At 37.5% G+C, this 12,209-nt stretch overlaps 1 protein-coding gene and 1 long non-coding RNA gene across 2 annotated transcripts in view; one reads left to right on the top strand and one right to left on the bottom strand.

Moving 5' to 3' along the window:
- The window catches only part of LOC149805056 (uncharacterized), a 374,091-nt gene that overhangs the window by 73,144 nt on the left and 288,738 nt on the right, over positions 1–12,209 (top strand). Inside the window, exons 28-32 of the mRNA XM_089946913.1 lie at positions 69–278; positions 2,853–2,895; positions 3,577–3,746; positions 10,229–10,288; positions 11,422–11,625. Coding sequence (XP_089803039.1) covers positions 69–278; positions 2,853–2,895; positions 3,577–3,746; positions 10,229–10,288; positions 11,422–11,625 — 687 coding nt within the window. The remainder of the gene's footprint in view (positions 1–68; positions 279–2,852; positions 2,896–3,576; positions 3,747–10,228; positions 10,289–11,421; positions 11,626–12,209) is intronic.
- Positions 1–12,209, bottom strand: part of LOC149805057 (uncharacterized) — a 52,713-nt gene that overhangs the window by 27,311 nt on the left and 13,193 nt on the right. The gene's annotated exons all lie outside the window — the stretch shown is intronic.

The raw sequence follows: 12,209 nt of genomic DNA, 5'->3' as shown, positions 1-12,209 counted from the left end.
ATATATATATATATATATATATATATATATATATATATATATATATATATATATTATTTTTCCCTCAGAATGTAGTAAAATTGGAAATTTGACGATATTGCCACCAGAGGTTGTGTGTCTTGTGACATCTGACTGCATGATGCTGTCTTGCTGTGTGGAGTCAGGAACATTAAGAAGGACCCTGAATATGACCCTTCAGATTGACACCTGTAGCTACCTGCTGAAGCTGAACATGGAAAAACTCTCTCTGCAAGAGTCACTGCTCAACTATGAATGGGGTTTGTACTTTTGATGTAATGTCATAATTTGTTTAACTATATTTAATGGTCCAACCTTTTAACAATCAACAGATTGACTGAGAAGGATATTCAGATATTATCATCCAGACTGGCACAAAAGTTACCTAATAAACTGAGCTTGGTAAACTTGATTTTGCACTTTATATGTTATTACATGCATGTGTTACATGATCTTGTATAAAATATGAAATTAGGTAAATTTTTCATACACTGTGTTAGATCATGTTTTTATGAATTGTGTGCAATCATGCAAAAGCTTGTGCAGTATTTTAGTATTCCCAAAAATTTCCATTATTTTATATGATTATATTAGTTCTCTTGTTAGAGACGATTTTGCTGTGACATTGCTAGGTATCATGACAGCGTATAACGAGCTGTTTATAACAAGATGCGAGATATTTTCTAACTAATATTGCCATGCTGTTTTCAAATGCACACATTTAACCCTATGGTATTTGTGACAAATATTTTCTTTCGTCATTGTTTGAAAACAAAACCTTTAAAACTTGTTGGGATATGACTTCTCAAATTCCAGTTTTAAGAAACAATTTCCACTTTTATAATCAGTGATAGTAAAATGTTGGGATTACTTCAGTCTAATAAAATCTGAATTGGTTTACAAATCCATGCTTACTTATGTTGGAAGAGATTTTTTTGTATGTATTTTTCAATGGAAAATAGGGGACATTGTAGCAGAGCATCCTTCTGTCCATCACAATTTCCTATCCACTCTGTAACTTTTAAACCCATCTGTAACTGAGGGACGAAACTTGGTATACTTACACATCATCACTATAAAAGGTGTCACATGTCACATAAGGTGGTCCTCCCTTCATTGTCAAGGTCACATATATTTTAGATTTTCCATCACACTTTCCGTTTTGCTCCATACCTTAAAGCCATTAAGCAATGAAACTTGGTATAATTGTTCATCATCACTTAAGGGAGGAGTACCACATACAACATTGAGGGTCATAACTAAAGATCAAGTTACTGCTCAGCATGTTTTCTATCACACTTACCCATCCACTCTATAGCTTTAAAGCTGTTTCAGATTAAGGTTGAAACTTGGTATTAGGTATCCTCATACATCATTGCTATATGGTGTGTCATGTACCAGAATGGGCTTGCTTATCAAGGTTACACTTTGTATTTTGTTTTTCCCTAAGATTTGCCCTTACACTCTGTAACTTAAAAGCCATTTGAGATAATCACTGAAAGAAGTCATGTTCCAGATTGGGACTGGGGATGGTCACAACTCAGTATTTTGGTTTCACATTGTTTGTTTGAATCACACTTTCCTTTCCACTAACTTTGAAGCCATTTGAGATTAAGGGGGATGAAAGTTAATATACATTTACATCATCTCTAGATGCATTGCATAACACATTGTTAGGCCTATCATCAAAGTAAAGGTCATTGCTCAGTATTTTACACTAATCTTTCACTCTGTAATTTTTAGGAAATTTGAGATTAAGGCATGAAACTTGGTATATTTGTACATCGTCACTAAGATGTGTGTCACATACCTAATTGGAGGGTGCAATTTTCAACATCAAGGTCATGACTCAGTATATTTCTTTTTTTCCATTACACTTTTTCTTGTACTTGTAATAAGGAGCAAAACTATGTATACATAATGCATAATCACAAGAAGATGTGTAATGTACCACATTCAGGATGCTTTATTTAAGGTTCAGAAGCTCAGTATTTTATATTTTCTGTCACACTTTCTATTCCACTTTTGATGATAAGTGTTGTGCCTTGGTAGATATATGTCATAATTAGTAGATGTGTTGTGTACAAAATTGGGGTTTCATCTTCAAGGTCAAAGTCTAGATGTTATATGTTGTTGTTTTTTTTTCCTTTTCATGATGTATAATTTCACTGAACCTTTTATACCCTAAGAAACCAAATGAGATGATGAATAGGTCACATGACTGGTCAGTACACAAGACCAAAGTGATGGTCAGATCATTGTTTTATCTACTAACAATGTATGTGGAGTTTTCTCTTAGTTCAGGGTGTTTCCACATGTTTCAAGATTCATGTAAAAGACAATCAGACTCAGATTAACATTGTTTCCTTTATATTGCACTAAGCTTTCAGCATTTCCTTCCTACAGCAAATTTTAAGTGAACTGGTCAACACTGCTACCAAAATAGCAGTTGTTAATTTTTCTTTCATAATTTCCTTCTCTAACTAATACCATTTGAATCAGCAAAGATATTTAATCTCTTGCATATCTTGACTTGAGAGTATCATGTGTATTTAGAGTCATACCCTCTACCATCATGGGTCATGTAACACTTTTGTGGATAAGTCGTGACTGGTAATGTCACTTTGTCCATCTGTCAATAAGTTCCTTCTTGAAACCTGATATCCATCAACATGAATTGTGGGTGAGTGATAGTATGGGTATGTTTTGTAGGGATGAGTAGATGATAATGAAGGTTTCAAATTCAGAATACAGAACCATGGGGAAAGAGGGGTGCAGAGAGTAAAAAATAGATAAAGTGTGTATATTTATGATGGCTTCCATTTGCTTTTTAGGCACAAGAGAGACTGTCACGTTACATGGAGTATTCCGTCTCAGGTGAGTTATATTTGAAAATAATTACATATTTTAGGAATATATATTTTAACTTAAATTTATATCAGATACTGAAAAGTTGAATATTGCACCAAAAGAAATGATGCAAGATTTTGTAGTACCTTTTTTGTCCTGGGCATGTTTTGATTAGATTGAGTGCCTTAAAATTGCAATCTTGGAAGGTTTTGCTATATGGAAATATTACAACTTCCAAGTATGCTCATTTATCTGGTGTTCAGGAGGTATTATTCAAATAAAATTTCTTTGAGAAGTAATGGAAATAAAACTTACTTATAGTCAAGTTTGCTATAACAGTAACAGCTTATTGCATCAATCAATATATTAATGGCAGGTATACTAAATCCGATCTATTCATAAATGAAGAACATACTGGCATGTATATCAAAGCCACTTTGAATTCATGAAGGCTACTTGGTACCAACACCTTGGATGATCCCTATAGACCAGTTTAACTGTATATGGATTTTGTACATAATCCCCATCATAACAATCATCATCATTATCATCATCATCATCATCATCATCATCATCATCATCATCATCATCATTGCCATCCACACTGTATGTTGACTGAATGATTGTTTACATGACAACATATTTCAGCTGCTTGGACTTGCAATACTAACACAATGCTGTTCAAGGAGCTGCATCTTTTCTTTTCAGTTACATTCTAAACAACATAGTCTCTGAGCAGAAAATAAGAGCTGATGTTTCACTCAAAGTTTGCTTTGAAAGCAACAGCCCATGTGCTGTTGATCTTCAGCTGTTTCAAGGTGTGAAACTTGCCTACACTGCATGTGACAACAGGACAGGTGTAGATAATCCATTTCCAGGTAAACATTTTAAATAGAAAAAGTTTGAAATAAATGTATTTGAAAGATTAGTGAGATTATTTGTTTAGAAAAAAATATTTTGTGCTTGTGAGGTCCCAAGGGGTGTCAGTGTGCATGACTTTAAAACAGATGTCCCATTGACAATAAGTTATCTTTTCATTTAAGCCTATACAAAATTAATGGAATTTCAAATTTAATAAAACAAAAAGAAAATGACATACTTGTTTTCTTTGAAGCATTTAACAAATGAAATATAGTTATTAGACTTATTACTGCATTGTCCTATAGCATCACCACACACATGTGCCCCCACTTATAGAAACACAACCACACAGATATTAAATAAAGATACACCAAGTTTCTGTCATTAATTTCCATTAGACAGTTGATTCTTAATTAGCTTTCAGTATTTTGCTGCTGTCAGTTATCTGCAGGAGTGGGGGTATTGAAGGTAATGCAGATGTTATTCATGTACATCTTCACACTCATTTGAGACTGGATGGTATTGTTTATCACTTTAATGGAATTATATCTTGTTTAACTTTTCTCAGCATAGAAAATGATCTTTCTACATTTGCACTGCTGAGATAGAGTGGCAAATATACTATGTGGTGTTGCTTTCTCACACACATGTAGTTTTTTGGGGGGGTAAAACTAATTTTAATTATGCAATACTTACTGGTCGCTATTGCTTAGTTGTCTACTTTTTTGCCAAAAGTATATCATCCATTTGATGTGAATATGACCCTTTGACCCTTTTGCACACCACTCTGTCGCATGGTCATGCACAGAAGGTAGATGTACCTATATGTCATCTTTTCACAGATGACAATTATGCAAGATATCAGAACGGGGTGGGAGGAGGGTATTCAGCAATAGCGACAGGTAAGTATTGCATAATTTAAATTAATTTACCCCTCCAACTACATTTTAGTGGTTAGAGCGTCCGCCTCGGGTGCGGGAGGTCGTGGGTTCGATCCCCGGCCGAGTCATACCAAAGACTTACAAAAACGGTACTAACAGCTGCCTCGCTTGGCGCTCAGCATTAAGAGGTTAGTGTTAGGACTGGTCGGCCCGGTGTCAGGATAATGTTACTGGGTGGGACATCATGCTACATGTCTGTGGCATGATGCCCCAGTGCTAGACATCACTATAAACTGCCACATTGCAGACATCGTAGCGATATGACTGAAATATTGTTAAAGCTATGTTAAAAATCCAAATCACAACACAACAACAACATTTTAATAGCAGCAATTACTTATCCTGTCACTACTGCTTAACTGAATTTGTCAGTAAGGTGGGTAGGCTGATGTTAAACTGATCAAAAGCAGAGAAATTAAATGTGCTCACCATAGAGGGAGAGGTCCACTTCTACAGAATATTCATGTCTCTCTGAGTAACACTCTGCTGTATCAATGGGACCCACAAAAAATGCATGTGCTCTGTTGTACTAATAAGCAAAGGTAGAAGGAGGAAAAGGTATTATGGAAGAGCCAAAAAGCTGCTTTCATAATATCCTGCAGAGAGGAATGATTAAAGTAGGCCCATGAGGTAGCAATGGCTCGAACCTCATGGGCTTTAATTTTCATAAAGGTGAGGACTAAATCAGTGAGAGACTCAAAGGCTTATTTGATTGTAAAGTCAATCCACCAGAAGATAGTGGCAGCTGAAATGTCTATGGAGCCCTTAATAGGGAAAAAGAGATGTTTCCTTCCTTTTATTTTTGCTTTGGAGATATTAAGAAAGAAGCGAAGAGCATGCACAGGGCATAAAAGTCTATCTTGATCATCCCCTGCACACATTTTACTGAGACTGTGAATCTCAATTGGTAAGGGGGCGACTGAAGGTAACTGATTTTTTTGCAAGAAGACCAGGTTGGGAGAGAAGGGAAAATGGAGTCATAGTTCCATTAAACTAAGACAGCCATAGTCAATGGACAAGGCATGAATTTCACTTCTTGTTGCTAAGGCAAGGGTGAGAAAGAACACAGTTTTGAGTGTGAGATCCAAAAAGGAAGCTTCACTCAATGGTTCATAAGGTATTTTCATTAATGACCAGAGAACACAGGAAAGATTCCATCTAGGCACAAGAGAGCGAGAGACAGGTCTCTGAAGCTCAAAAAACTTTATAAGATCAGCAAGATGCAGATCTGAACCGATGTCTGTGCCCTGTGAGAATTTAAGTGTGTTGGTGATGCTCAATAGCCTTTGATAGTGGATACTGAACATCTTTTGGTCTCAAAGAGGAACAAGAGGAAATCAGCAATGGAAGTTACAGAAGGGTGGATAGGATCAACATGCTTCCTACTGCACCAATCACAGAAGATTCTCCACCTGGCATCATAAACTTTGGATGTAGAAGCTCTCCTGGCTTGAATGATGCAACTGGTGACTGTCCAAAAACTTGTTCTGGCAGAGAGATTGTTTGAGATGAGCCAGGTGTGAAGGTGGAGAATGTCTGGGCTGTTGTGGAGAAGGAATCCTCAGTGATGTGACAGGAGATTCCTCTTGTATGGTAGAGACCTGGGTCAATCTATCAAGAGGTCTAGGTGATCACTGAACCATGGTCATTGGGGCCACAATATGGCAATGAGAATGATTAGAGCAGTGGAAGTTTGGACTCTGCAGAACTTGTGGTAGCAGTTGGAAAGGTGGGAAGGCAAATGCAAATAGGCGATCCCACTGGAAGCTGAATGCATTGACTGCCCATGCTTTCTGATCCGAGACAGGAGACACATAAAAGGAAAGTTTGTTGTTGAGCTTGGTGTCAAACAGGTCCACTAGAGGTCTTCCCCAAAGGGAAAATAGGGACTCTGTTACTAAATGGTGAAGAGACCATTCTGTGAGGACAGCTCGGTCTGTTCTGGACAGGTTGTCCACTCATACATTCATCTTGTCCAGAATGTGGCAAGCTCAGATTGTGACATTCTCTGTGGCTGCCAAGAGGAAAAGGTTCCAGACCTCCATGCAAAGAGAAGGGGCATATGTATGTCATAGGTAGGCTACAACAACAGATGTGTTGTCTGAGGAGACTATGACACATAGGTCCCTTATTAGGTTGACGGACCCTTGCAATGATAGAAATACTGCTTTCATTTCTAGGTTGTTGATGTGGAGAGGCTATGGTCCAGGAACCATGGAGAATTATACCCTCCAGCTCTAAATGGCTCCCCAGCCTGAATTTGATGCACCTGCAAACAGATAGGAATGGGGATTGGGTGCATGAATGGGAACCCCCTTCAGGAATCTGTCTCGATTCATCCACCAAAGCAAATGGTGGTGAAAAACTGGTCCTAGAGGGATCAGGGTTGATAGAGAATCTTGTGTGGTTTCCACCTTGCCAGAAGGAGGAACTGTAGAGGACGCATGTGAAGATGTCCTAAAGGAACCAATTCTGCAGAGGTGTTCAAGGTTCTGAGTAGGGACAGATAAAAGCGAGCATATAAAAAGGTATTTGCTTTTAGCATCTCTGTGAGAGCCAGGATTTGATCTACCTGATCCAGGGGAACATGGACCAAGTTATGGTTCATGAGAAAGTTCATCCCCACATAAACAAAGTCCTGTGATGGAACAAATTTTAGCTTCTCAAGGTTGGGTAAGAGACCCAAATGAGTTATGGTGGACCAAGAGCAGAACAGATCCTGGTGAAAGGACTGAACGTGGACATGGTGAATCAGCCAGTCATCAGAATACTGGAGAATTGATGTTCCTTGTATTTGAAGGTAGGCTGCTACTATTCTCATAAACCAGGTGAAGACTGTGGGTGAAGAAGAGATTCCAAACAGTGAACCCGAAATTGAAAAACTTCCTTGTCTAGGCAAAACCAAAGATATTTGCAGTATGGAGGAAAAATGGGGAGATGTAAATAGGTATTCTGAAGGTCGATGGAGACTGCCCAAATGGACAGATGAAGAGTGTTCTGGATTGAGGAGGTTGTCTCCATCTAAAAGGTTTACTCCAAAAGAAACTGATTGAGCAGGGAGAGATCAATTATGATGCAAACTTTCCTGCTTTTCTGGGTGACCAGAAAGATTTGGGAGTAGAAGGATGGGGACTGATCATTTAAAACCCTCTCGACTGCCCCTTTCTGCAAAAGGGTGTGTACCTCTTCTCTTAATCCCACCAGATTGGACAGGGGAAAGAAAATGGGGGTCCTTGATAGTGGGGGTTGTTCCCAAAACTGGAGTCGATAATCCTCATTTACAATGGAGAGGACCCAACCATCATCTGTGATGCTTGACCAAGCCTCTGAGAAAAGGCCTAGGTGAGCACATACTGGGATGTTTGGGGAGGAGATGCATGGCAGGAGAGAGGGTAATTTGCTAAGGCTGCTCCCACCCCCTTCCTGCCCTAGTAGGAAAGGAAGGTGGGTTAGAAAACTTCCTCTTGGATCTGCGGTGATCTGGGCACCATGGACCTGATGAGGGAGGAGGTGGTCTAGCAAGAATTTGTGGATTGGACTGGGGTTGGGCCTACTTGAAAAATTTGGCAGACAGTCGCTGTGGATGATTTGCCTGACCACCTTTCCTGGTTGATTGCAATGGACCAGGAGTGGAGGTAAAAGATAGATGTTGGTGATAAAGTAAGTCTTTAAAAGCCATGGTAGGAATGAGGCCCCCAAAGAGGGTCTCAGCTGCTAGAGGAGCAGCCCATAGAAGGTCTTTACTGTGGTTAAGCATGACCTTTGATGAGTCCAATGCTGGATGCGCAGAAATTCTGCAGATAGCAATGTGGCAACAGATGGTTCATGTCGAGATGTTTTAGCCATAGCCTCCAGCACACGTTGTAATGTGGCTGGATTCAGGGAGGCCTTTCTCAGCATACTAAAGGAAGTATCTGGGAAAAGGTAAGCATTTTAGGCTATAGTCACAAGTAACATGGCATCAATTGTTTTGATGGGAAGGCATGCCCAGGATCCCAAAGAAATACCAACTTTGGCCACATCAGTGTCCAAAGGAGGAGGTTTAATAGGCCACTTCTGGGAATGTATCTGATAGCTTGAAGAAGAGATAAGGGGTCTCAGTGTATAGGGAGGAACAGACCACCCTCTACATTGTCGAACAATATATTGGCCTTGAGAAACCTACCTGATATTTCCTCAGTCATAGAAGAATATGGGAGAAGTAAGAGATCTGGTTGAGGTGGTACCCCGGAGATCTTTTCCAAACTGTGAGATCTGGAAGAAAAACCTGAAAATTCGAAGAGGAAAGGTTCTTTCGTATTTGAGAGGTATGCTGGAAGACAACAAATTACAAAATGTACAACATTTTTTTCGAGTGCACCTAAAGCACTTGACATAGTCTGTGTGTGTAACCCATGAGGCCTTCTTGTGGCCATATTGCCCCATAGACTGTTTTGCTGTTTTATAGTGGTGTGGTCCCTTGTTCTTGCAAAACTTGACTTATCATGAATAACCAAAAGATGGAAATTATTGTTGAAGTTTTTACTTATTTATTGAAACAAACAAGATATTCCAGTTATGATTATGTTTATTGAGGTAACATGCAAATACATGAATGTCAAGACAAGCATTGTATGAAGTTATAACTTATTTTATCGAGTTGAACATAAAAAATGGAGGAAACGATGTCCTCAACATTTGAGTGGGGTCTGTTATTTATGCTAGAATATTGGGATTTACCCATATCCTTTCAGTTAATATTTAAAGAAAAGTGCCTACCACCATGTGTAGAACACGTAGCTTCCAAATCCCCACAAAGAACTATAATCTAAAGGGGAAAAAACAAAAAGCTACAATACAGTTTTTAGAACTGAACAGACAGCAGCAACACTGAGAATTATAAACACTGTAGAGAATGAGAGACTGCTAACTGCGGTATATTAGTTGTCCACAGGCATTAATTTCTCTGTCACAATGGTTTCAGATGTCTATACAGCATGGTGTCTGTGAAAAGAATGACATATAGGTACATCTACCTTCTGCACATGGCCTGCAGCAGAGTGGTGTGCAAAAGGTCAAAGGGTCATACTGACTTTTTCTCTACTCTTGGAGGATGTATTCACATCATACAGACAGTATATTTTTGGCATGAAATAGATAGCTAAGCAATAGCGACAGATAAGTAATTGCTGCTATTAAAAAATGTTGAATGCCATATTGACCTCCTCCCTACTTGACCTGGCATCATTAGTGATCCTTTGTCTGATTATCTTGAATTTAACTTCTTATTTGTTGAAAATGTACATATGTGTGAAATAAGATCTATCTCAAACAACAATTTTATATTGACATAAACCAAATAGTACTAATAGGAGCTTAACTTTAGTTGGAAGGTTTTATCTTCCTTAACTTTTTGCATTCCTTTATATTTACATTTTTAGAACTTTGCTTTTAATTAGTGCCGTATAGTCAGTATTGTGCCATGAAACACATTACATTCTATGCCTTGTATTTCCAGACTTGATAAAAGATGCTTTTACTCACAATATTTCACTTCCTTTATGTTGGTTTATTTGCAGGTGTATCATTTGACCTCTGGCAACTTAAACCATGTAATAGTGAGAGTTTTGTGCAAACAAGTAAGTGTACCATTATACAGAATAACAGGTAATGCTATATTAGCAATAAATGCATGCGTTTGTTTTAAGTGTCAGTTATGCGATATGTGATTAATCTAGTTGTTACAGTTTCTTTTAACTATCTTCATGTAAAGTTACTAGGATTGGCCTATCATACTGTAATTTATTACTGTTAGAATATTTGGAGTAAAAAAGAATTAGAGATACTCCTAGGTAATGGGACACAAAAACTTTTATTATGAGAAGGCACATAGTACATGTATGTCATTTTTGTTTGTGTTTATGAGACGCAAAAGATCTATAGCTGCAGGAACTTTTTCAGCATGAGTGGTAGTATCAACAGTTTGGTCATGTTTTGTTTAAAACTTTTCATTTGCATATACAGTATTTCCTAACTTTTCTCATAATTCTTTGTGTGAATCATTAGGAAGCAAGGATAAATCACTCTTTGATCTATTTGCTTGACCATTTTACCATGAGGTCAAGGCCTTTGTAACAAAGTTTGATATTAGATTTTGATTCAAGTCTTTTTTGCTCATGTTCCCAAAATTTCCTGATAGCTTCTCATCATACTTTGTAAGAATCATTATGAAGATTTTATTCTCACTCATACCTAAGACTTTTAGGATAAAGATCACACTCAGAGAAAATTTGCTTTAAGGCTTTGCTTACAACTTTTCCATTGATTTTATTTCCTAAACCCTTGGTGAATTTCCTTCATATTTAGAACGAATGATTATGAAGTTAAAATGATTTATTCTGCAACATGTTCACTCAGCCTTTTGACCTTGTATTCATGTTTTACAACAATGCTTGGATCCGAGGGTCAATGTGGATGCCTTGGCTTTTGTCTCCAGAATAAGAATCTTTTATCTTATAGTGAACAGAAATATTAATGCCTGTTTTTCTAGTTATTAAGACTATTTTTCATTTCAAGAGAAGTTTCAAATTCTTAGAGATTTTGGAATGTATGCACAGAAGTGCATGCATGATATTTTGTATAATATGAATACTGTATCACAGTTTGAAGATATTAATCAATAGCTATATGCTATTAAAGCTCTAAAAGAATCTGTTAGATGTGTTATTTTTTAGTTGAACAAATCTAGGCTGGTTTCTTGTTCTTAATACAGATTGTAAAACAAACTTAGCAGACAGAGGTGGCATGTGTGCCATGAAGCCAGGATGTAAGGAAGCCACATGCTGCATTCAGAATGGTTTCACTTTTGGAAACAGAAATGTGTCAGTCAGCTTTAGTATTGATGATTGTACCAATGAAGTCATCTACAGAGTGGAACAAAAACAGTGGAATAAAACCATCACTGGATTTCCATTTGGTAATTTTATGTACATTTTATAGATTATATTATTATCATGCTTTTAGTTGCAATATGGCATACCAGAATGGAAATATAACTGTACATGAATAAAGACATCTAGTGACAATGTCATATTTACCAGAAAGCATGCGTGTTGTGATTTGGGGCCAAAATTTAGTAGAAATATGGTATAATTACAGCTTAAGAAGGGTATGATAGCCTTTATGACATTGAAGATTGCATTTTTGCAGTTATACCACCCATTTTACACTCATGAAATATTGACTGTTCGCTTAAGATCTGGTTTGTTAGGTGTTTTATGGCACAGAAACATGAGCACATTATTTAGTGCCACAATACACACTTTCGTAGCCTTTCCATCTGAATTTGAAACAGCACCCTTTCAGTCATGAGTCCAGCATGCTAACTTTTGGACCACCATGGCAGCTTTTCACAGATTCTATGAACTAAGAATGGAAATTAAGAAACACAACAAACTGTTATAAAATGCAAGAAACTTTTATCAAAGGTGCACAGGTGCATTTTTACAGAACCCAAGGTAATAGATAATTCTGAAAATTTTGTCTCAAGACAGTCTACTG

Source organism: Sinohyriopsis cumingii, chromosome 2 (genome assembly GCF_028554795.1).
Source record: "Sinohyriopsis cumingii isolate HCF-2022 chromosome 2, ASM2855479v2, whole genome shotgun sequence".
NCBI classification, from domain to species: domain Eukaryota; kingdom Metazoa; phylum Mollusca; class Bivalvia; order Unionida; family Unionidae; genus Sinohyriopsis; species Sinohyriopsis cumingii.
Note: the sequence above shows the minus strand (reverse complement) of the source record. Positions and strands in the feature narration are given on the sequence as shown.